The sequence below is a fragment of the Hippichthys cyanospilos genome, chromosome 15 (assembly GCF_059441005.1).
Source record: "Hippichthys cyanospilos isolate Australia breed blue-spotted pipefish chromosome 15, RoL_Hcya_1.0, whole genome shotgun sequence".
Lineage (NCBI taxonomy): Eukaryota > Metazoa > Chordata > Actinopteri > Syngnathiformes > Syngnathidae > Hippichthys > Hippichthys cyanospilos.
Genome location: NC_142383.1, coordinates 17,433,805 through 17,459,371, shown reverse-complemented (window position 1 = coordinate 17,459,371; position 25,567 = coordinate 17,433,805). Strand labels below are relative to the sequence as shown.

The window sequence follows — 25,567 nt, the reverse complement described above, 5'->3', positions numbered from 1 at the left end:
CAACTAGTTGCCGAGTCGGCCTTTTTCTAATTCTTTGATCTTTACATCAAAGGTATTTCACATAAAGTGAAAGCACTGAAAAGTTCAGGGAGCTGAAATTTCACCCAGTTGTCAAATTTCAACATCACATTGCCATCTATTAGCTAAAATACTGCAGAATGATGTTGAAGGACCCAAAAAAAGGTCAAAATACATCAGACATTTCACATCAAAAGAAAAGCATTGAAAGAAGGCTGCAGGGAGCTGAAATTTCACCCAGATGGGGACAACATGTAATACTTCAAAAAAGCGTGACCGTTTAGTTATCACATTGGCAGGAGTGTGCCATCCATTTGCTAAAATACTGCAGAATGATGTTGAAGGACCCAAAAAAAGGTCAAAATACATCAGACATTTCGCATCAAAAGAAAAGCATTGAAAGAAGGCTGTAGGGAGCTGAAATTTCACCCAGATGGGGACAACATGTAATACTTCAAAAAAGCGTGACCGTTTAGTTATCACATTGGCAGGAATGTGCCATCCATTTGCTAAAATACTGCAAGAATGACATGGAAGAAAATGAGCCAAAAATGGTCAAAATACTACAAACGGGCTAAAATGAATTTATCAAAATAATTTGTTGTATTATGTATTATCCAACCTGTAGTTATGAGGCAAAACCTGAATGCCAGTGGGCATTTTGGGGCAACTTGTAGGTTCCATGCTACTGCTAAATACGTGAAGGATTCCAAGTTGGGTCTAGTTGTGCTACTGCTGGGAAAAAAAGTGCACTGAATTGTTTTCGAAATAAGAATATTGCTCAAACGGCATCCCGTGACGTAATTTGACATGTGTTCTCTCCGACGACCACGGCAGCAGCAGCAACAATGGCCGCGCTCGCCGGTTTGTCGCAAAGAGCTCATGAAGAGGACTTTGGGCCGGCCCACGTACGCTTTCGAAGCCCGGCAGTACGTCGTAAGTTTCGGCTCCGACGATCCGGAACGATGACCTCATCCCATCACATGCGCCGGCTTTGACGTTAGCGTGCGGCGCGGCCGCTTTCCCGGACCCGCCGTTTCGCTCGGAAAGCGTCACGAGCGCCCCGGGGGTGTGATGATCATCGTGATGATGATGTCATCGCCAGAGGTGGGGGGACTCGAGTCACATGAGTGAAAGACTTTATTTGATTTGGACTTAAACTACATAACAGTACACGTCTTGTTTTTGAGGCATTGTGCAGCTTTAAAATTTTGATAGGGAACTCAATAGTCCTGTTGTACAAAATTTGTCGATTTTCATCGGGTGCGGAATGAAAATTCAAGCCGGACCCATTCATCGGCCGATTATTGAATAATCGACCAAACGGCAGATAATTGCTGTGTTTTAATTTTTTATCTTTAAGTACTCTAACATTATATCTGTTGTATACAAGTATCGGTACTGATTACACATAAATCCATACCAAGTATTTTTCTATAGGAGGGCCTAAAAATGGCTGGTAGTAACTCACGGATTATATATTAATATGCAAAAATGAAAAGTAGGGGACTGACTTGTCAAGTGTGTTGAAATTGTCCAGTTTCACTCTTACTAGATATGAGAGTGAAATATTTACGTTCTAAGCCCAACTGACACAATGTGTATAATTGAGAACGCTCCAGGAAAAGCGTCTAAAACTTAGTAACAATCGAAAACTAATTGCATTTGAAGTGCTCATTTCAGGCTTTTCTGAAACGTGCAGCAATTGTCAGGGTCCTACTTATTGGGGACCGGATCAGACTAGCTTGAATCCCACCTCTGGACTCATCATCCATCCCAGTGTTGGTCACACTTTAGGGGGCCCCAAAATTGATCCCTGCAGCCTCCCGCAATGTACATGTTCTATATCTGTCTGTCTGACTCCTTAAAAGCACTGCTAACGGTGGCTAGCTTGGTACTTCATTTTAAGGGGTCATCGTGTTTTTTCATTTAAAAATCCGCAAATAGTCATCAGCTCCTTAAAAAGGTTCATTAGTTGTCAAAAAATACTTTTGTCTCGACGAAGCTCTTCATTTCACTCCAACATAGTTCCTTGGCACCAAAGTGCCAGAGATGAAGACGAGGAAAATGTCAACTTGGTCCGTGTAATTTTAGGAAAATCGTAAATAATTTGTTTTTTTTATTCATTTACATTGTATGTAGAATAATAAATGTTTAAGCAATCATACGATTGTTTAGGTTCAGAAATTATTGAATAAAATAAATCAACTCAAATGTAACATTATTGAGTATGATTGTTTGCGTTTCCGCCCCCCAAAAAATTCATATATTAGTGGAAAAAAATACTTTTAAGAACGGAGGCCCAGAATTCGACTTTGCCCTCACTGCTACTTTTGAGTCATATTTTTCATCCAGCTTTTTTTTCTCTACAAAATGGTGGTTGTGTAAACGGATGGGAAATTGTTTTCCGGAGTGTGCCTCATAACGAAAAACAACAGCTTCTTCAATATTGTCTACTTGTTGCCAGGGAACATTTTTCATCTTGTGTCTCCTTATTTGGTATTTGCTTGTGTTTACATAGCGCCCTCTGCTGTCGAGTGTGCGTCATGGCAGTAGGAAATTAAGATGCAGGGGAACATTTCATGCACTCCTTCTCACTTGCCTTTCCCTGTAACTCCTCATCCTTTATTTATTTATTTTTTTGGTACGGGGCTTCTCAGACTGCTTGGGTACAGGGGAGATTTTTCGTTTTCACACTTGTTAAATATAAGTAACATAGAAGATTATTGCTGTAATTTTTTGTATTTAATTTGGAGGGGGTTAAATGAAAAAAAAAGAACTATCTTTTTGGGAAAAATGCCTTTTGTTTTCATGTTAAAAATATGTAGTATATAATGGACCTTTTTCTTGAAAAATCACTTCATTGATAGACACTAATTAGTTGCTAGCTAGCTAGCTAGGTAAAGGATAAAACGAAGGGCTCGCTAACGTAACCGTCAACATATTTCTGAACCACTTTTGACAGAAACAAGCTTTTATCACATTACTTTGTTGCTGTAGTTTTGTAGACTACACGCATGCAGCTAAATAGCTAGCAAAAGCATGTATTTCCGAATAGTCTTTCAGCTAAATAGTTAGCTAGCTATTTAGACCTGTATGAAGGATGTCATGAATCAGCAAATGATAATTGCTCCCTAAATTGGAGGCTTTTGTGCACAATGCTTGTTTTATTATTGCGCTTTCCGTAAAGCTATACTTTTTGGTCTTTAAATTAGCCTTTTCATGACACTTCATGGCTAGCTAGCTAATTAGCTATTGAAACCCTGTATTTAGCTAGCTAGTTAGTCTTGTAAGGGGGATGTAATAACTCAGCTAATGAGAATTGCTCAATTAATTGGCTTTGGATAAATTCGGGAACAATATTTGAGCGATTGTACACATTGTTTGTTTTATTGGCATGTTGCTAAGAAGTTGGACATTTCAGCGCAAATTGTGGACTCCCATGGACCCCAGTTTGAGAAGCGCTGTAATTTAGCAGACGCGAAGCAACTGATGGATTTTTTCTTTTTTTTTTTTTTTTTGCGGAAAAGTCGCAATGTCCCTTCCTGGTTTCCCTCTTGACGTTGACTGTGTTGTTTCTCTCTTTCCCGCCTCCCCTCTCCCCTTTTCTTTCCTCCCCCACCATGAAGCTTTCTCTCAAGCTGGTAAGCATGACCGTATAACCGGCGCACCACCACCATCAACGCAGCATGACGCATGTCCACACATCTGTCAATAACGCGAGTTGTTGTGCTTTGTTGTTACTTTGGATTTGCTGCGACGTAACCACGGGTCCTGTCTCATTTCTCTTCAATTTTATTTTCTTGCGTTCTTTTTTTTTTTTTAATCCCATGGCTGTGTTGTTGCCCCTCATCCCTCTCCCAACCCCTGCGCTGTGGTGCAGCTCACACTCAATTCCCACGTCCGGAATCTCATTGAGGTGATCATGTTTTACTGTTGTTGTTTTTAGCCGTCCTGCTAATGGCACAAAAAAAAAAATACTAACTTTTGGGTTGTAGTTGCCAAATGGTGTCCCCACACTGCATGATTATTATTTATTGCTGAGTGTTGAAAGCATTGCTGGTGTTTTGATTGTTTGCTTCATGTGGATATTTAAATAGAAAATAACAACACAAGTTTAACTCATTCGCTACCGATGACGGCTATAGACGTCAAAGATTCATTCTTACTAGGCTGGCTGAAAAGGAGTTATAATATTAAGGTAGTAGTTGCAATTTGTTTTCTGTGGTATTGAGATTTACCATAAAAATGAAGGCCAAAATTGCGGGCGCGTCCTATAAACGCTAACTGAGTTTTCAGTAAAAGAAGCGAGCAGGCTGAACCCCCGTCCGAGTCCGTCCTTGTTCACGCACAGGAATATTACTCAAACTTATAGAATTATGTAAAATGCATGATGTCTGTCATTTGACTGCTTTCAAAATTGCGGTCTTTTATACACACAATCATAAATTTGGCGGGACACATATGTTTTTTATGGAAAAATGAACTGCTTGGAGCGCATTCAACGTCAATCTAGCGTTCACTGACCGCTCACAATGTGGGAAATCTGAAACACACTTGACCCGCAACAAATATAAACTTACCGATACGAACACAAGAAAATCTGAATAATTTTGAGATTTGTTCTGTATTGTTACATGTCCTATACACCATAACACGATAAAATACCAGAATTTGAGCCTAAAATTAAGGATGCCTCCTATATTTGTGGTACTACGCGGTTATTAACACAAGAAATATCGCATTTGTTATACATGTTTAAGTTTTGAAGGTGAGGCGAGTTGACAGCTGAGGGAAGTAGAGGAATTAAAAATAAATGAATTAAAAATTGAGTTCAAAAATTAATTGAAAAAAATACTCAAACTGAATCTTTCATTTATGGATCGTGACTACGATCGCTAATCGATTAGCTGTGGTTAGGCTAAATGCTCAGCATGCTAGCTCCTGCTCACTCTTAGCCTGTAAGCTAACTCTATAACTGATTGGTAGAAAAAAAATGCGAACATGAATCAACTGTTTGAGTTTTTTTTTTTTAAATTGATTTTCAATCTTGTAGATTGGCTTGTTTAAAAATGAATAGTTTAGCATGTTTTTGCATGAAAACGTTCAGTGTGTGTGTGTGTTGTGAAAAGTAATGCATGGCACTGTGAACTAGAGTGGGCTAATTCCATTTTGTTTGATTTTTTTTTGTTTTTTTTTTAAGTACAAAACTGAATCGACAAAATGGACATCATGGAGATAAATACTAGTTTTTTTTTCCCTTTGCTGCCATTGGTCATTTACCATCAAACTGTAAATTGCAGAATGACGAAAATGGAATTAGCCCACTAATTGGGCTACTGTACGGTTGCTACGGTAACCAAGCATGTGTTGACCTCCAGATTGGTAGTTTTCCAGCAGTCACGCCTGTGCTGACCAAAAACTCAATGAGATCCAAAGCCATCGACCCGCTTTCCTCGTCCGCCCTTTTTAATAACAACATTTTCTCAAAAAGAAACGCCCTTATTATCCTAAAACTTTTCTGCAGCCATTTAAATAAATACATAAAATAATTGACATGAATTGGTCCTTTCGCGTTAAAGTGTGCAAAAAGTTTCTTACCTGTTATGTTAAAAAAAAAGGACATTAAAATTAAAACCAGGGGTAAATGAATTCAGTTCTACTTTGATAAATACATAAATATGTCACGAATATGTTCAAAGGGGCCTTAAAACGTGTCTTACAAAAGTAAAAATGGACACTGAAATACATTTAGAGGGGAAAAAAAATTAAAAATATAAAAATGTGCACGTTTTCATAATTACTGAATAAAAGGTCTTAAAGCAGATCTGCAATAGGTTGAAAAAAAAACAATAATTAAAAAAATGAATGTCTTGAGTGAATAAAATAATTTTGATTTGTGGTTTTTGAAAAAATATATTTTTCATGATAAAATAAAAGAAATTAACATTCAATCCCTAAGATGTATTTTTATGTTTTTTTTTTTAATGCCGAGATATTCAATCCAAGATACTTATTTTTAAATAAAAAATATTTAATCCAAGTTTGTTTAGAAGAAGTTCTAAAGTGACTGCAAGGTGCTAAATTAGTTAAGCGCTCAATCTAAAGTAATTACTTGATGTAATTAGGTACTAAAATAATGAATGACTTTAATTACTAAAGTACTCAATTACTTTGCATTAACCAATTACTAATTATTTTAATACTTAATTACTTAATGTAATTGTTTGATTAAATAATGACTTCATTTAGTGTCAGCCATTTTTAAACCCGTTTCCAGCCAAAGCACCTGAAAAATATTTTGAAAAATGAATAAGTAAAAGAGATTGAATGTGTGTAAATGTAAAAAAGATGTCTTTGACATTTAGGAAGCTAATACAGATCTCAAGAATCTTCGCACGGGAATATTTTTGAATATTTCTTTCGATAGAAAATGTCTCCTCGAGGTCAAAGATATTTCCAACAAGTCCAAGTCGGAGTCGCTTCAACAAACACAAAACCCGCTTTTTGCATCCCTCTTTGGTTTTTCCGGTCCCTGCAGGGTTCCGGACCCGAGGACTTCAGCCACCTGCCGCCGGAACAGCGGAGGAAGAAGCTTCAGGCCAAACTGGACGAGCTCAACAAAGACATCCAAAAGGAGACGGAGCAGAGGTGCGCCGCTCAAATCCAGATCTGATGGCTAAATGCGCAAAATGGCTGACGCCTCTTCTCCTTTCTTCTTCTTCTTCCTCTTCTCCCCGCCCCTCAAGGGACGCGCTCACCAAGATGAAAGACGTTTACGTGAAGAACCCGCAAATGGGCGACGCCTCCAGCGTGGACCCTCGGCTGGTCGAGCTGGGCCAGAACATCGAGAAGCTGCAGCTGGAAGTGCAGAAATTTGAGGCGAGTCGCCGCAGCCTCTCGTCTAAACGCGGCATTTGTAAAACATGAGTTCGTTTTTACCCATTTCCTCGGCCTTAAAAGCATCGCGAAAAGCGGGTGAGCTGCGATTGGTCGTTCCGAGTCCACATCGCATCTTAAGTCAAAATGGCTGCCTAAGATGAATAAAAATGTGTGCATTCCTCGGCGTAGTTTTCCACATATACAATAATCATCGGGATGTCATTTTTAGAACGTACACCAAGCAACAACATCAAAAAAATTAAAGTCTTTGAAGGGGACGTCAACCCAAAACATTTCTTAACATTATGTTTTCAATTCAAAGCTTAGAAAGAAAACTAGTGAAGTTATCATTTCTAAAATCATATTCCTCAAATCCCACACATTTGTCTTGAAAAATAAACTTCACCAATAGACGCTAGCTAGCTGACTAGCCATTTAGTCAGCTAGCTAACTAGCTAATCAACCTGCTGGCGGTCCGGCTACTTAGCTAACTAACTAGCGAGCTGACTGACAAGGATGATTGGAAAAAAAAAACACTAGTTCGTCTGCAAGCTAACTGACTAGCTAAGTAGGTAGCTTGCGGCTGACTTGGATAGATAAGACTTGTTTTATTGAAATAATGACAGAAAATCAAGATAAATTCTTGAAAAAAATAAAATAATAACAAGGAGAGCTACTTAGTTTGTTAGCTAGCTAGCCGGTCACTCTGCTAGCTGTCTAGCTACTTAGTTATATAGCTAGCTTGCCGGGGAAAAAAAAAATCATGCTAGCCGGTTCGCTACGATGGATAGACTCGTCGAAATCTCTGGAAGCTGACTTTTTTTCCACCCGACCCCGTTCAGGGCTGGCTGGCCGAAGCGGAGGAGCGAATGCCGTCCAAGAGCGACACGCAGCGGCGAAGCGGACTCTACGAAAGCCACAGCGCCACCGCCGTCAACAACAACTGCGCCCAGGACCGAGAGAGGTAAGTAAGGTCTGCCCGCGGGGGGCGCCCCGACACGCGTTCTTACCTTCCGCCGCCTTGGTGCCCGTTGGCCCTGGAGCAGCCCGGACGGCAGCTACACGGAAGAGCAGAACTCCGAGATTCACGTCAAGGCCAACGTGGCCAACGCCAAAACCCCGGCGGCCGGCACGCCCGACTTCGACGACGAGTTCGATGACGAGGAGTCCTTGCCCACCATCGGGAACTGCAAGGCCTTGTACCCTTTTGACGGTGAGGAAAAAAAAAAATATATATATATTGTATATATAACTCAAGAATATAATTCTTGAGTTGCCGCCGATACCAAGGACGGATACCGATAGTCTTTTAACAGAAATGCAAATCTTCTTGTTACCAATTGATGATGAAATTGAAGATGTTTTGGTACGTTTTGCGAACGCGGTCAGGTCACAACGAGGGCACCATCTCGGTGGCGGAGGGCGAGCTGCTCTACGTCATCGAGGAGGACAAAGGCGACGGGTGGACGCGGGTGCGGCGCAACCAGGACGAGGAGGGCTACGTGCCCACGTCCTACGTGGAGGTCTTCTTGGGGACCAACGCCAAAGGTGCCATGACCTACATTTAAGCCCGGCCGCGGCCGCGCCGGCCCGGATTCCGCTGGGGCGTAGAGGGGCCCCATCCCTTCACACGCTCAAAATCGAAATTTTTTTTTTTTAAGAGGTCATCCATCCATTAATCAATCAATTTTCTTTCAAATATTGCAGTTTTTCAACAGTTTTATCATAGCATTTAGAGATTCAAAAAAATCTAATAATTAAAAAAAAACAAAAAACTAAACAACAGCTAAGGTCATGCTGTAGGGACAGCATACTATTTTTCAACTAAAATTAAAAAAATAATGAAAATTTGCCACAATATTATTTTTAAACAATAGAAATTAAATGCTGCAAGTAGGGCTGTCACTATCAAATATTTTTAGAATCAATTCTATCGAATATGCCATCAATTAATCGAATAATCTGATCAATTGTTTTCTTCCTAATTTTTGCTTCGTAGCTTTTTAATTTAATTTTAATTTTTAATAGCAAAAAAATTAGATTAATTACATTAAAAAATCAATTAAATGTATTGCATTTTTTTCCAATTTATTGATTAAAAACTAAACAATTCAGCAATATCACAGAAGAGAAAAATCAAGTTAATAGTTGCCGCTTAATTTGGTTCGTTGTTGATGAATCGGTTAATTTTTTACACATTATCATTATCGTAACCCCAAGACAAACATTCACAAGCAAAATATTCCAAAAAATCTGCTAACACATTTTCTATGGGTTGGCCAACCTCAACATTTACATTTTTTTTATTTTTTATTTTTTTATACATTTAAATGTAAATATGCAGTTTCTCGCAGCTACCGAGGCGTCTGCGTTTACGTCATAATGACAGATAATCAAAATTGTCTCCTTGGTGTGTGTGGGCGTGGTCATAAGGGTGGACACCTTGTAGCTCCGCCCCTGTGCCGGTAATTCATAGATTTAAGCTTTAAGAAAGAAAAAGATTGTTTGTTTTTCATTGTAGTTTTAATTAGTTATCGGATTTTAACTCGAATTTGGCATCGGTATAAAAAAAAAATTCTTATGGGTCGGGCCGTGTTTAGTATTATATATGTGAAAAGTTATTGTTGTAGGTTCCTATCACAAATTATATTTTGTGAACTGTGATATATGAGACAATTTGAAATGTGGGCTTTGCTAGCATAAGCCAATTTGTTTGCCAATGCACGTTTTTCACTTTAGAAAAAATATTATAGCTCATCGCCAAAAAAATCTATTCTTTTAGTTTCAATTTACTTCATTTAAATTGAAAATTTTACGAAAATTTCCCGAAAATTGTATATGAATTTCGCAATGATTTTGCGAAAATTTCTGGAAAATTTTGCGAAAATTTCTTCTGCTGTATGAATGTCAACGGGTGACACGAGTTGATTGTACCTTTCGATTGCGAAGTTTGCATATGAAATGAGTCGTTTTGACGCTCACGGCTGTCTTCCATATCAATGCACTTTTCCTTTTAATTTTCCCGCTCCACCGCCATCTAACATTTTTTTTTTTCTTCTTTGTGTCATGTGTTTTGTTTGTTGATTTCCTGTCCTGCATTTCAGATTCCTAGAGCAGATGCTGGCTGAGGAAGCGGCAGGGCAAGCGGCCTGGGGGAGAAAACTTAAAAAAAAAAAAAAAAAAAAACGAGCGGGAGATGGACACTTTAGAAAACTTTTTTTCCTCCACGCTAAAATTGTTACGCGCTTGTCGCAAAAGTTGTTGGCTTCTCGGCTGCCCGACTAACCCGCAAAGGCGTCGTCAAAGAGGGGACGTCCCATTTCTTACCCCATCCATCCCCTCATCCATCCCGGAGCGCGGACTACAACAAAACGAGAAAAAAGTCGGAATATCAGCGCTTAATTGTCGTAATTTTGGTGTAATTTTGTTCTAAAAATAAACGAAAGTTGTAATTTTACGACATAAAACAAGCGGAAAAGGAGCCGCAATATTACGATTAAAAAAAGTAGCTAAAGTCGTAATATTACCTTTTAATTCTCGTAATATTAGTAAGTGACATGAAGTGTTTTTGTCGTAAAATTGCAATTTTGTTCTTTAAATACATGACGGTTGAAATTTACAAAATAGAATTTACGGTAAGTTGTCATTTTACGAAATAAAATTTACGGAAACGAAGCTGCAATTTAACGAGAAAAGGTCTGAAAAGGAGCGGCAACATTACTAGAAAAAAGTCGGAATATTAGCGCTTAATTGTCGTAATGAAGTGTACTCAAGTCATACTGTTCTAATTTTGTTCTAAAATAAAAAAAATTTAAGTTTACGAACTAAAACAAACGGAAAAGGAGCCCCAATATTACGATAAAAAAGTAGCTAGAATATTACCTTTTAATTCTCGTAATGTTAGTAAGTCACTTGAAGCGTGTTTGTCGTAATATTGCAATTTCGTTCAAGTAAAAGATTAGGGGAACAAAAATTCGTCATTCCCCTAACAGAAGTTCCAAAATGGATCGTGGGGAAAGAAAAGTCATTTTGTAAAATTGGAATGGTAAAATGGGCAGGTCATTCTCATAACATTCCCTAAAAAGTCGTAATATTTGTCGTCTGACAATTTGAGATGTGTCATGAAAAAACTGGCGTTGTTTCTCCCCACTGTGTGTGATTGGAGGAGACGTGCATAGCTCCTCCCACTTCAGGAAATGATCTTTTTTCTTTTTTTTGTCTGTCACGATGTCATCACGTCACGTCATTTGTGCTGTCCGCTCCTCTCTCTGACGTCGCCCCCCCTTCCCTTCCCCTCCTCACCTGCATATAGTCTCCTAACCCCGCCCTTTTCCATTTTAACCACGCCCCCTTGCAGAATGCCACCTCCAGCTGTCTTTTGCAGCCAATGGAGCGTTGGCATCGTGGTGTGCCGCATGCTTGCCCTGTCTGCCTCCTCGACCCCCCCCTCCCCCCCTCCATCCCCGAAGGGTGGATGCCACTAACTTCCAGGGGGTGGGCGGGGCTTCGTCATTTTATTTTACTCCCACAGGACCGCCCCTCGCTACTTTTAGTTTTTCATCAATGGTTTGCCACCCCCCCAAATTTGATCTTATTTTCTTCGTCCGTGCCTCCTACCCCCCCCCCCCCCCCCCCCCCCAAAAAAAAAAAAAAATAGCTTCTTGGCTTGTCATTGTAATTTTTTGTCAGCGCTGAGAAAAGTATGCCCGCCCCGTTTCTGTTGCCCCGCCTGCCACCACGCCCCCGAACCCCCCCTCCCCCCAAACATACTGTGAGCCCGCTTTATCTGTCCAACTGACTAAAATCGCATCGGCACATATGTCTTTTTCTTCAGTTTTTTTCTTTTTTTTCTTTTTCAATGTTGTTGTCGTTGTCCGGATCAGCAAACGTGCGTTAATGGCATGGAACGGCACTGAAAACCCACTTTACTGCAAGAGCGAAACCACTAGGGGGCGCACCACGCAAACTGGACGACCAACGAGGAACGATTGAAGCCAAGGAGTGTCATGCTGAAAAAAAAAAAAAAACCTGCAGTTATGCGAGAAATAGTCGCGATAATGGGAAAATATTGAGAAAAAAATATTCAATTTTTCTTTTTTATACAACGTTAAATTATATTGTAATATTGTGAGATTTAGCAAATTATTTATGTTGTTCTTTAAAGATTAATTTTAAAATGTACCACAGGAAGAAGTTGAAAAATGGGAAATTTATTTTAATTATTAATAAAAATTGAAAACTGATTGTAATAGGACAAGAACTGGTATAGGAAAATGATGAAAAAATAAAGTAAAAACTTTCGATGCCAAGTTATTTTTTTAAAGAGTTTTTTTTTAAACCATGGCATAATTACTTTAATTTTTAATGAAACGGTAATTTGGAATTTAAATTGTACTATAGGGAACATAATTGTTTATTTTCAATTAAAATAAAGTTTTTTTTTTATTTAAACTCGGAAAATTTAAGTTTTTTGAAAGAAAAGACAGGAAAAGATGGGAAATATTTTTGTAAAAGTAAAAATTACAGGAATAAGTTAAAAAAAATGTCTTTTTCAAAGTAATAAAACCTGAAGAAAGTTCCTCATAGTTTTAATAATACGAAAAGAAAAATGATATATTTTACTATTGGGAATTTTGAGATCCTTAAGATCTCATTAGACCAAAAAAATTTAGGGGGAAATTAACTTGCTACAGAAAAGTCAGGAAAATGAAACGGATGTATAAAGAAAGTTATGTTCTTTTATTAAAAAAAAAAAAAAAAAAAAAATCTAATTTGTATTTTTGGAAGAAGACGATATCTGGTTTCAGTTTGCACTCCTTGGCCAAAAGTTGCTCCTGGTGGAGGGAGCTCAACCTGCGTGTACATTGGAGAGAGTAGAAATATATAGAAAGAAGAATGAATATATTGATCCACTTGCAAAATTTGACAACGTGTGTGTACCGCCAACACGAAAGATTTTGTGACTGTTTGCTTGTTTTTTGGAGCACTGAATACTTTGTATTGTGTTGACTGTGCCAATTAAATATGCCTGAAAGTCCCCAGTCCGTCTCGTCTTTCGCCGCCGCTCTGACTAAAAACCTTACTGGCCATTTTTTGTGAAAAAAGCATTGCCGACAGTAAGGCTTTTTTTTTCTCAGTAAAGGACAAAAAAGCCTTACTATAGACAGTCGTTTTTTGAGAAAAAAGCCAGATTATAGACTGTCGTTTTTTGTGAAAAAAAGCCTTACTATAGACTCGTTTTTTGTGAAAAAAAAGCCTTACTATAGACTGTTTTTTTTTGCAAAAAAAAAAGCCTTACTCTAGACTGTCATTCTTTGTGGGAAAAAAACTGTTTTTGCGACAAAAAGCCTGACTAAATACTGGCATTATAGAGCGTAAGTCCTTTGCATATTGCTATTATTGTAATATATGTGTATATAGCGTATGCTTTCTTTTTATTTTCATATTTTTGTAATATACTAAGTATTAATATTAATTGGGGGACTGGTAGAGGTTTTGCCAAAAACCAACAAAGTTTGTCATCTTTTCTTCATTTATTTACACAGCGTTTACCAAGCAATCAGTACAACACTCCAATGCTTGTTAATACACACACGTCGTATTGGAGGCCATCCAATCGTTTCCGCTCATGCGCAGAAGTCAATCAAGGGATGATTGGTTCCGGCGCATCCGGTAGCTACGACGTCACATCCCGCAACACATCTGGAAGCGCTCGAGAGCGTGTGTGTAGCTTCAGAAAAAAAAGCGTGTGTGTAGCTTCAGAAAAAAAATAAAGGTAAGAGGGAGAAAGCAGAAGCGAAAAAAATGATTATTTGTTCAAAAACGAAATAAAAGTGTCTCTCGTAAAAATGTTTTTCTTTGTGTGCTTGTTGGTTGGGAAATGCTTGTTGGACTAGCAGTACATAAGAAAAGCCGCTAGAGGGCACGATCACCTTTCTGATGGCAATCGGAGACGATTTGTTTGCGTCTCATTATTAATGACGTTTATCTATCACCGTTCTGTCATTTTTTGCAGAAAAAAGCGGGACTATACACTGCTGTTTTTGATAAATTGTGTAAAACATTGTGTAAATATGCCTTTATTTTGCTACATGGATAATTTGGTTGGTTGGAAAAAGTTTAGCGGGAAAATCAACTGACGACTTAATAATTGTAAAAATAAATAAATAAATAAAACCTGTGTAATACATTGTGTGAAGAACGAAATTAGATTTTTAGAAGGGCAGTGAGGTGAAGTTGTTGCTCCTCCTCACCACCAGGGGGCACTATCATCCTTGTGGGGCAAGCCCATTAAATTCTGATGTCATTATTGAGTATTAAGAAGAAAAAAATGGTAACAATGGGACTTTTTGTGTTCAATGAGTGTCCCATGCGAGCACACCCAACGGAATTCGGGGGGGGGGGGGGGGGGTGCTGGTGGTGGGGGGGCTGGATGACGGAATGTGTTTGCCAGATGTTTGTCTTCCATGTTGAAACAAACAAACATTCCGGGCGATCTCTCACTTTCCTTTCCCCGTCTGGTTTCCATTTTCAGCTGCAAAAAAAAAAGTTGGGGGTCAGAGCCACATTGGACACGTGTGCTTGAGATGTTGAGATGTTGAGCGCGCGCCGCGCCACGCCACGCCGGGCTCTCCGGCGGGCCCCGCGGACCTCCGTCCTCAACCAGCTGATTCATCGGCTTCCTCCTCATCCCATTAGCAATCAGAAGCCCCCGCCAGCCAGCAGGGTTTCCCTCGCCACGTTTTTTTTTTTTTTTTCTGGGGGGGGGGGTGACTCACCGGTCCGTTAAATTCTTTTGCGATGTGGAAGGGTTCCCACGAGGACGCCAGGAGATGATGAGCTACGGGAACAAAAAGGAAGATTTAATATGCAATAATAATCATAAATCTTGCAAAAACAACGGCTACGGCTTGGCACCGCGTTGGGGAAATGGCTGACATAACCCCCCAACCGGTAGGACTTAAAACTACTAGTGCTCTCCATCGACTATAAATATATATAGCAATGTTTTTTTAAATGACTCCCCCAAAAAAAAACACATTTAATTTTCAAATTAAGAGCAAGTTAATTGGAAAATAAACAGACTTGTCTGTTTTGATGAACAAGTATGTTTCTCTTGTCAAATTAAGAGCTAATTAATTGGAAAACAAAGTCGGGGGCAGCAGCAGTACTTTTTTTTTTTTTTTTTCTTCCCAAGCTAGGCAGCTTTGCTGTCGTAGCAAATGATTTGCAACACAAACCAACTTTTGGGATTATTTTTTTTAGATGACAGGAAAAGCACTTTTTAAAAAGAAAACAAAATCAAATTAAGAGCAAATTAATTGGAAAATGAACAAACTTGTCCTATTTAAATGAGGAAAAGCACATGATTCTCTTTTCAAATTAAGTGCTAATTAATTGGAAAATAAACAAACATGTCCTTTTTTAGACAAGAGAGAGTACATGGTTCTCTTTTCAAATTAAGAGATAATTAATTGGAAAGTTAACAAGTTGGTGACGGGAACAGTACTTTTTTTTTTTTTTTTTTTTTTTTCCCAAGCCAGTCAACTTCGCTGGAACGTACTCATTAACAGTCAGTTCATACGTGGCAGGAGCACAAAAAGAAGACACGTCTTGTACTTCTTTTCTTCCCTCTGTTTTTTTTTTTTGTGTTGGCTGCCAAACAATTGCGAGAAAAATTCTGTCCGAGGGAGATGCGCTATCAGAGCTTGAACAATTTCTGGGGAGGACTCAAAGCCCATCCGACAAGTCAGCGCATTGTCATTTGCTGCCGAGTTGACTCATCTCCATTTTCACTCGAACGCACCACCTCGGGCCACGTTCCAATTTTTTTCCCCCCCTTCTATCAGCTGGGCCGTCTCAACCAAGTCACGTGTTCCGGACCCAATCAGTTCCAGTCAGTACACAAGTTATGTTTCAGTTAATTTGCTCTCAAATCGAAAAGAAAACTGTCCTCTTCCTGACATCTAAAAAGTACGCCTTATATCATGCGCGAATTAATCCTCTCAATTTAAAAATAAAATGTATTGTTCCGATCGGTACGCAAGAGAAGTTTCAGTTAATTTGCTCTCAAGTTGAAAAGAAAACTGCAGTCTTCCTATTTTCTTCTTAAATTGGAAAAAACAGGTGCGCGATTTATGTACTATTCCATGTTCAAATCAATTTGCTTTTAATTTGAAAACGAACGGTTCCCGTCACCTAAAAACTACGCAAGTTGGATGACGTTCAAATCATTTTGCACTACGCAAGTTGGATGACGTTCAAATCATTTTGCTCTTAAATTGAAAAGAACCAAATACCGTTCCTTTCAGACAAAATACGAAAAGAACCCGGGATTGACGGCGGTTTTATTTAATAGAAGAACGTCCGTAAAAATCCGTCTTTGGCCTTGAACGAGTGGAAAACGGCCTTTACGAGAAAGAAAGTCCCCGTTTTCCAAAGGCGCCTTGCGCAACTTGCAACGTCTCCGCATTTTGGCCGGAGGAAGAGCAAAGGTTTTTTTTTTTTTTTTTCCTGCCACCATCAGCTGTTAGCGATTAACATGTTGAGCGGAGGGAGGAAAAGCGCGGAGGGAGGAAAAGCGAGCGCTTGTTCTTGTTGTCCCCCCTCCGCCAAGGCAGCTGCGGGATGAGTCAGCGTCTGGGTCGGTATCGGCGATAACGGAGCGCCTCGGACGTCCCGGGCGGGAAAAAAGCCTCTCATCCGTGCGTCATTTGCTTCTTCCCGGCTTTGCGGGCGCCGTCCTGGGAACCTTTCAAAACTTCAAAAAAAAACTTACTATAGGCTCATTATGTTTTGTTTTTTTTTGCGAAAAATTAAAGCCTCATCTGTCATTTTTTGCCAAAAAAAAACAAAAAACTTTACGATAGACTTGATGTTTTTGAAAAAAATAAAAACCCTTACTATAGACAGGCCATTTTTTGGCGAAAGAAAGCCTTACTATACATGGTCGTTTTTTGGCAAAAAAAATAAAAGCCTTACTATAGACTGTCATTTTTTGTGAAAAAAAAAGCCTTACTATAGACTGGAATTTTATTTTCTTGAACAAAAAAAAAAGCCTTCCTATAGACTTCTTTTTTTGCAAAATACCCTTACTATAGACTGTCAATTTTGTGCAAATAAAAGCCTTACAACAGACTGTCATTTTTTGTGAAAAAAAAAAGCCTTACTATAGACTGGAATTCTTTTTTCTTGAACAAAAAAAAAGCCTTCCTATAGACTTTTTTTTTTTCAAAATACCCTTACTATAGACTGTCAATTTTGTGCAAAAAAAGCCTTACTATATATAGACTGTCAGTTATTTTGTGAAAAAAAGCCTTACTATAGACTGTTTTTTGGGGGGGCGAAAACCCCTCCAAAAACCTTACTATAGACTGCTGTTTTTTGGCGGAAAAAAGCCTTACTGTCGGGTTTCTTTTTTCTTCCAAAAAAGCTATTCAAAAGACGTTTCATGAAAAAAAGCCTTGCTATAGACTTTTTTTTTTTTTTTGCTAAAGAAAGCCTTACTATACATGGTCACTTTTTATTTTTTATTTCGAAAAAAGCCTTACTATAGACTGCTGAGTTTTGGAAAAAACAAAAAACAAAAAAAAAAAAAACAAACTTTATAACTGTCATTCTTTGGCGAAAAAAAAGGGCAGTTATAGTTGATAGACGGTTGCGATCAGCCAATCAGACAATGAGTTGGCGACAGCGAGGCCAGCTAGAAGGCCTCACCCGCGATTGGATGGGAGGCAGAAGAAGAAGATTGGATTTTGCCTTGGAATAAGTGTTTGTCGGAAAGGGAAAAAAAAATCAATAAATATAGAGGCCATGTAAGCGAACGTCCTCCATCCAGCATCTTCAGCATCCTCATTTAGACGGAAAGGCTCGCGCGCGCGCTAGCGGCTAGCTCACGTGTTTCCAACTTTTGCGCGCCACCTGATTAAAGACAAAGAAGGAAGCGGCTGGAAAGTCTGATTCAAAGAACCGCCGCATCATCACCGTCGTCGCCGGGGGGGGCGGGGGGGTCTGGTTCCGCTTGACCCGAGAGGCCGACGGAGGTGGAAAGAATGCGCAACCCAGACGGTGAACACGTTAACGTGGAAGGAGGGGGGGGGGGCTTCCTTGCAAGAACTTTTTCCCACCATGAGTATGAGCCGCAAGAAAAGCCCCGCCCCCTGTACCCCCGCAGTGGATGGAAAAGGTCGTGAACGGCTTGGGTTCGTTCTTGCACGCGTCGGCTCGACGAGAGAAGTAGTTCAAATTTGTTCTCGAACTGGTCTGGCGAAAATTTGCGTCACTATGGTAATGCCAAAAAAAAAAAAAAAGAGGTTGCTTCGTGTTCCAATTTATTTGCTCTTAATTTGAAAAGAAAACCTGATCCTGTCACTGATGAAAAAGCATGAAATGTGATTTGCTGATAGCTTTACAAAAAAAAACGACTGTTCGTCTCGCCCAAGAAGTACACGTCGTTTTCCAGTTCACTTGCTCTTAATTTGAATACAAATTGGTTTATGTTCCAATTAATTTGCTCTTACTTTGAAAAGAAAGTTTACAAAAGTTCACCAAAAAAGTACATGAGACTATTTTCTAATTAATTGGCTCTTAGGTTTAACATTATAATATACTGATCCCGTCACCTGAAAAGTACACAGGTTAGTTTAGTTTCCAATTAAATGCTTCTTAATTTGAAAAGTACTGTTCCTGTCATCTAAAAAGTACACACTTCCGTTTATTTTCCAATTAATTTGCTCTTAATTTGAAAAGAAAATGTACTGTTCCCGTCACCTGAAAAGTACATGTTAGTTTATTTTCCAATTAATTGGCTCTGATTTGAAAAGAAGTTTTGTTCCTGTCATCTATCCTGTTCCTGTCAGTTTATTTTCCAATTAATTTGCTCCTAATTTGAAAAGAAAATGTACTGTTCCTGTCATCTAAAAAGTACACAAGCCAGTTTATTTTTCAATTAGTTTGCTCTAAATTTGAAAAAAAAAAGTACTGTTCCTGTCATCTAAAAAGTTCACGCGCCAGTTTATTTTCCAATTAATTAGCTCTTAATTTGAAAAGAAAATGTACTGTTCCCATCACCTGAAGAGTACATATTCATTTATTTTTCAATTAATTTGCTCTTAATTTGAAAAAAAAAGTACTGTTCCTGTCATCTAAAAAGTTCACGCGCCAGTTTATTCTCCAATTAATTTTCTCTTAATTTGAAAAGAAAATGTACTGTTCCCATCACCTGAAGAGTACATATTAATTTATTTTCCAATTGACTGGCTCTTAGTCTGAAAAGAAAAACGTACTGATCCCGTCACCTAAAAGGAACTCAATTGGAATTTTCCCAATTCATCTGCTACTAATTTAGGTTGCATCAAAAAAACGGCATCAAAATGTATCGATCGAGCCGCTAGCTGCAGAAAGCCTGTTCCGATCTCTAGCCTTTTGACATTGCACGAACAAAATCTTTTCGAAATGAATTATGGTTTTAAAGATCTCTACCAAATGATCTTCCCATCCCTTCCAAAAAAAAAAATGTTCCGGAAAGAAATTTAGCAGCTAAATCCAGTTCCCAAACAAATCATGGTAACAAATGAAAAAAAAAAAAACAAAACAAAAGAAAAAGAATTAGTCAATTCAATTTGAAGCGTTTCCTTCATATCTCGCCATCTTTTTTCACATTCCGCACATTCTTCAAAAGGCTTTTTGGAAGAGCGGCGATTGTATTGGCCGCGTGCCATTTATCACCAGCGCGAGCGGCAGAACCGGGCCGGAGAAGCCATCTGCGCGGAGGTGGAAAACATCTGCTCGCCAACCGTGTCGTGAAGGCGCTCGGGCCCGCAACCATTTTTGGGGGCGTTCGATAACTCGGGCGTCTCAAATCGAGAAGAAGTCGGGAACGGAGGAAGCCCCGGAACAAGTCCCGAAGCCGACTTGTTGACATTTCCTGTTGATTCCGTAAACGGAGGGCCCACCCAGCCAGCTGCAAGTGTGCACCAGTGTGTGTGTGTGTGTGTGTTTGGAGGTGTCAGGCCTTCTCGGTGAAACAAGGTTCCAGAGGGAAATCTGTAGCTCTGATCGTGACGTTTTGGGTCAGAGAGAATTGTTCCTCCGGTAACAAAGCACGAGCGCGCTCCTGGGATGACCCCGCCTCAAACGATTCCCCGGAAAACGGCGGTTTCACCTCAGGTTCCCCCTGCAGGCATTTTCTGGTCCTGATCCCCGAGGAAAATCCCATTGGAGCGCGCCGTGATGGCCTCCCTATTAAACACGTGGCTGGAAGCGGGTTCTAATGTTTATAGCTGAGCCCCTCCTCCCACCCACTCTGACACTCTGACTGACCTGAAAGGGAAATCCCCCGAGGATTTCGAGAAGGTCCGCGAGCAATCGAGTCAAACTATAAACTCCGATTGTTCTGACCATGGAACACCTGGAGCTGAAAAACTGGAGTGGGATCAACTAAGAGTGCATCGCCATATGGTCTACAATTGATGACAAATGTTTTTGATGCCGATTGGCGTATAGCTGTTTTCGATTATTACACCGGGGAGCTGAAATTTCACCCAGGTGCTGACAACACTGTGTGGAAGCTAATGACCCAAAAAGGTCAAAATAATGCACAAGGGTGCAGTATTTTTTCCAATCTAGTGATCTTCACATAAAAGCCATTACACTTTAAAAGAAAAGCATTGGAAGAAGCTAGTGGGTGGCTGAAATTTCACCCAGATGCCGACAACATTGTGTGGAAGGTAATGATCCAAAATGGTCAAAATAATGCACAAGGGTGCAGTATTTTGTCCTATCTATTGATCTTTACATCAACGGCATTTAACTTCAAAAGAAAAGCATTGAAGGAAGATAGTAGGGAGGCTGAAATTTCACCCAGATGCCGACAACATTGTGTGGAAGATAAAGACCCAAAATGGTCAAAATAATGCACAAGGGTGCAGTATTTTTTTCCAATCTATTGCTCTTCACATAAAGCCATTACACTTTAAAAGAAAAGCATTGGAAGAAGATAGTGGGTGGCTGAAATTTCACCCAGATGCCGACAACACTGTGTGGAAGACAATGACCCAAAACGATCAAAATAATGCACAAGGGTGCAGTATTTTTTCCAATCTATTGATCTTCACATCAAAGGCATTTAACTTAAAAAAAAAAACATTGAAAGAAGATAGTAGGGAGCTGAAATTTCACCCAGGTGCCGACAACACTGTGTGGAAGACAATGACCCAAAACGGTCAAAATAATGCACAAGGGTGCAGTATTTTTTTCAATCTTCGTTTCTCAGAGAACTTTGCCCGCTAAACCGGACAATGCGAAAATAAAAATCAACGTCCGCCATTGTTAGCGTTTGAGCCGCAAGGTAACGGCTTCACAAGATCCGCGTGCAGTAGTCCCTCCCGACATGGGAAATAACGCTTCCGCAATTATCCGACCAATTTTCGAGCGCTCCGAGGAGAGCGGATGTCATGAGAAAAGTACAGGACTTTTATGAAACGCTGCTGTTTACATTCCGACCCCCGTTGGCCACGGTCGGGGGGGGGGGGGGGGGGGGGGGGGGGGGTCTGTTTCTCGTCCCGGACGCCAGACTCCGGAGTCAAAACGGGTTCCTCGTTAGGGAAAACTAAAGGCAAATTACATGCAGGGTAGTAGTGAGAATGTTGTGTCAGAGGCAAAAAAAAAATGTGAGGGTGGAAACATTTTCTTTTCAATTCCCTTCATACACACAATGTATCTTTTTTTATTTCTACCTTTTGAGTCTACATATTGTTTGCGTTAGGAAACTGAACTGCAATGTGTGTTTTTTTTTTATTATAGAGTTTAGTTATCAAGAGAATGAAGTTGAATTTTTGAAAGTGACTTTATAGCTTTTTGAACCATTTGATACACCGTATTTTGATATAGGGTCTGAACAATAACATGTGGAAAACAAATTGTAAAAAAACAAATCTTCTAACCTCACAAAATGACATTTTCCTCTGAAAATGTGGCCCAAATTCGCCAGTAACTACACTGAAGGGTAATTTAGCTAGCTAGCTAGCTGACTGCTAACCTTCTATTGAACTTTTCAGTCAATCTGACAGCTCATGCTTCAAAATGAGCAAATATATTAGCCACCGTTTGCTAAATGAAATAAACTTCTCTGACAGGCTATTTACTAACTAGCTAGCTTGGCCACATTGAAGGCTACGGAACTGGTAATATTCGATTTAACTTTACACTCAAGCTGCGTTCGATAATTAGCGTGTTTAAGCTTTATTTATCCACAAGAATTTTGCCGATATTATTTTGCAAACGGATAATCTGACATTTTAAAAGCTAGCGATCCGACTGCTAACCTTCAATTGAATTTTTCAGCCAATTTGCCAGTGACGGGTGGCTAATCCGTCAAAATGAGCTCATTACACTAGCCACCGTTTGCTAAATGAAATACATTTCTCTGCCGGGCTAGCTAACCGCTAGCTCGGGAGCGGGAAGCGAAACCGCACGCTGCTCATCTCAGTGTCGTTCAGTGAGTAATTCCTGCAATTTTTCCCTTTATTCGTTCCTTGTTTTACGGCTCAATCCCGAGTTGCGTCCAGCAACGTGTTTACATTTCTCCCGACGGGCAAGGAGGTGCAAAGGGGGAAACGAGAAGTGAGAAAGCAGAAAAAAAGGGAGAAAAAACGTGCAAGCTGATCTGTGAGAACACCGAGCGAGCGGAGCAGGGGAAGGGGAGCCCGGCCAATGGAATTTGCTGGAAAGTCACCACGCCAAGCAAATGTGCAGCAGTTGTCGGAGACTTTTGTTCAGAAACCAAAAAAAAAACCCAAAACAAAACATTTCGCTGAAGAAAAAGCCAAGAAAGCGAGGAGAAAGTGGGGTCGAGAAAACGGGCACGATGGAGAAACGAGCTCGCCGCACCGCGCAGCCCTCAGCCTCCCTGCGGACCCCCGCGTCAACATATGTTGCGATGACATGACTATAGCAAATTTGCAGGACGGGAGGGGCGGAGGAGGAGGAGCAACAGACGCCTCCCGATCGCACCGTTTGTTCCTCCTCTGTTCAAAGAAGCTTTATTGACAATCCGACGCACGCTTAGGAACTGACCGCTAGCCTGGCTTTCTATTCGGGGTCAGTGAACCGGGGGAAAAGCTCACACAAATAACCGTGTCAGCGATAACAAGAACTACTTTATGGGCTTCACATTTTCATGGTGATGGAGAGAGAAAAGAAAAAATGTGAGGGCGCTATGTCATTCTGCTAGACGTCCCTGCGAAAACAATTACCGTCGTCTCGTCTCGAACCAGGTGGAATGTACGGCGGGTTTTGGTTTTCGGGCCTCCGGTGAGAAGCCGACGGCTTAGGTCTAAGGTGGGATCGGGGTTTAGGGAGATTGAAAAAGAAATCATCTTTCAACAACTACTTTTTACAGTGTTTATACAGGTTACGGGTTCGTCTGAAACTGAAAAAAATGAACACAAAGTGCGTTGAAGTTGTATTAGTATACCTAACACAGTATCCTTTTTAGCATCAACAAAAGAAGAAAGCAATATAACTCAATTTTTAATAACTGTTAACTACATGTTTTAAAGCGTTTATACAGGTTACAAGTTAGTCTAAAAGTGAAAAAAAAATAAAATTTAACACCAAGTGCGTTAAAGTTGTATCACTATACCTAACACAGTATCTGTTTTAACATCAACAAAAAAGAAAGCAATATAACGCAACTTTTAACAACTGTTAACTACTTTTTTACAGCGTTTACATAGGTTACGGGTTAGTCTAAAACTGAAAAAAAAAAACACCAAAAACACCAAGTGCGGTAAAGTTGTATGACTATACCTAACGCAGTATCTGTTTTGACAAAAGAAGAAAGCGATATAACGCAACTTTTAACTGTTAACTACTTTTTTACAGCGTTTACATACAGTAGGTTGCGAGTTAGTCTAAAGCTGAAAAAAATATGAAGTGCATCAAAATTGTATAAGTATACCTAACTATCCTTTTCAACATTAAGAAAAGAAAAATCTAAATCAACTTTCAACAACGGTTAACCACTATTTTACTGCGTTTATACAGCTTACGGATTAGTCTAAATCTGAAAAAAAAGTGTCTATAAAATATTAGGCAGCAATAACCCAGAGCACATTACGTAATACGTTACGTACACTGGCAGCAATAATCCAATCGGACAATATTATGCACCAAAAATACAATCAGAGAATATTACGTAATACGTGTAATACGTTCACAGGCAGCAAGAAACCAATCAGAGAACATTATGTATTCGCTCGCAAGGAGCAATAAACTATTCTCAAAACATTGGTTAAGTAGCTAAGTACGGACATAGACACCATAATCTAGACCGCGCTAAAGTGTACCGCATGGTACGGAAAATACGGTATATACAATATGGAAGTGCGTTGTCATTAGTGCCGCAACATCCAAAATAAAAATCCAGCTCCAAAGTTGAACCAATCAGACATACCGGGCAAATCATTTTATTTTAATTCTAGCGTAGGGCTACTTGATTGAAAAAAATATTTCACGAGCGGTATATCACGGGGAAAAAAACGTGCGTGGAAACGCAGGACAGCTCGAACCGGGAAGCTCCGAGAAGTTAACTCGACGCAGCCGAATCGGTTCGACCCTCAAGCGATTCTTCATCAATTTGCGCTTGACAAGTCTCAGAAGCACCCATGGTGGTGTCAGGAACCCGCACTTGGCGGAGCAGAACGTGTCGGAATGCGAGCCAGAAGAAGGAGCTAGGATCCGGACTCCCTCAGCCGGCGTCCGATACGTGCCGATTTTATGATGCGAGCGCACTCGGTGAACCGAAACCCCGAAGTGTTTGTGATTGGAAGAAGCCGGCGCCAGTTGGCCCGGCAGCTGGGAACAACGGGGGATCGCACGCAGTGCTCCAAAACATCACAAAGGCCTCTTCTGGGTTACCGTAATTACCGAAATATTAGACGCACTTTTTTTACCCCGAAAAAGACGACCGCAAGTGTGTTCTATAAACGCTAGCTTTCGTCAGCCACATAAGACGAGTTTTTGTCTGAGGATACGACATTATTTTCATTAAAAGAAGCGAGCGGACTGAACCAGCGTTCGAGTCACACGCGGGAATATTTCGAAAACCGCGAGGTTATGATGTCTCCATCCGCAAAGGTATTCCATTTGACTCGTTTATTAATTTGGCATATACACACGATCATAAACTCAGCGGAACACGGATGGTAATCGAGTATTTCTGACGAAACGAACTCGAGCTGCGTCGTGAGGAAAACGAAAAACAACTGCTCGGAGCGCATTCGACGTTACGCGGGCGAGGCGTTCAAATACCGCTGGCAATGTGGGAAATCTGAAATGCGTCTAATCTAACCAGCAACAAATAGATAACTTACGGATATGAACGCAAAAAAACATGAGGACTTTACAAAGATATATATTTTGTTTCGCTATAGTTTTTACATGGTTTCCAAATTGAAGTGATACTGCTTTGAGTTACAAATGTAGTTGCGGAAGGGAATAAACTCATACGTGGAGGCGCCAGTGCATTCCTACAGTTCGAAACGCACATGGCGCGCGCTGACTCGGCGTAAAAGGGAGCGAGCTAGCATAAGGGCTAACGTGTCTGGATCCGCCCTTGCGAGCCTTGCGCTTTGAAGCCGGCATGGTCGCCGCCTGCCTTATTCCG

The 25,567-nt window shown here is 40.1% G+C and overlaps 2 protein-coding genes across 9 annotated transcripts in view; one reads left to right on the top strand and one right to left on the bottom strand.

Annotated features, from left to right (window-relative positions):
* The window catches only part of fnbp1b (formin binding protein 1b), a 54,547-nt gene extending 41,610 nt beyond the window's left edge, over positions 1 to 12,937 (top strand). For 4 of the 7 annotated variants that reach the window (XM_088434751.1, XM_088434748.1, XM_088434747.1 and 1 more), the window contains 7 exons: positions 3,648 to 3,662; positions 3,902 to 3,937; positions 6,560 to 6,669; positions 6,768 to 6,900; positions 7,743 to 7,864; positions 7,947 to 8,113; positions 8,290 to 12,937. In XM_088434751.1, the coding sequence (XP_088290877.1) occupies positions 3,648 to 3,662; positions 3,902 to 3,937; positions 6,560 to 6,669; positions 6,768 to 6,900; positions 7,743 to 7,864; positions 7,947 to 8,113; positions 8,290 to 8,468 (762 nt within the window). In that variant the 3' untranslated portion in view covers positions 8,469 to 12,937. The remainder of the gene's footprint in view (positions 1 to 3,647; positions 3,663 to 3,901; positions 3,938 to 6,559; positions 6,670 to 6,767; positions 6,901 to 7,742; positions 7,865 to 7,946; positions 8,114 to 8,289) is intronic. The other 3 variants (XM_088434752.1, XM_088434749.1, XM_088434753.1) reach the window with 2 other exon arrangements.
* Positions 12,938 to 13,420: 483 nt separating this feature from the next.
* LOC148412003 (uncharacterized) overlaps positions 13,421 to 25,567 on the bottom strand; it is a 39,223-nt gene continuing 27,076 nt past the window's right edge. For both annotated transcript variants that reach the window (XM_088434891.1, XM_088434892.1), the window contains 2 exons: positions 14,679 to 14,740; positions 13,421 to 14,434 (listed from right to left, as the gene is read on the bottom strand). In XM_088434891.1, the coding sequence (XP_088291017.1) occupies positions 14,431 to 14,434; positions 14,679 to 14,740 (66 nt within the window). In that variant the 3' untranslated portion in view covers positions 13,421 to 14,430. The remainder of the gene's footprint in view (positions 14,435 to 14,678; positions 14,741 to 25,567) is intronic.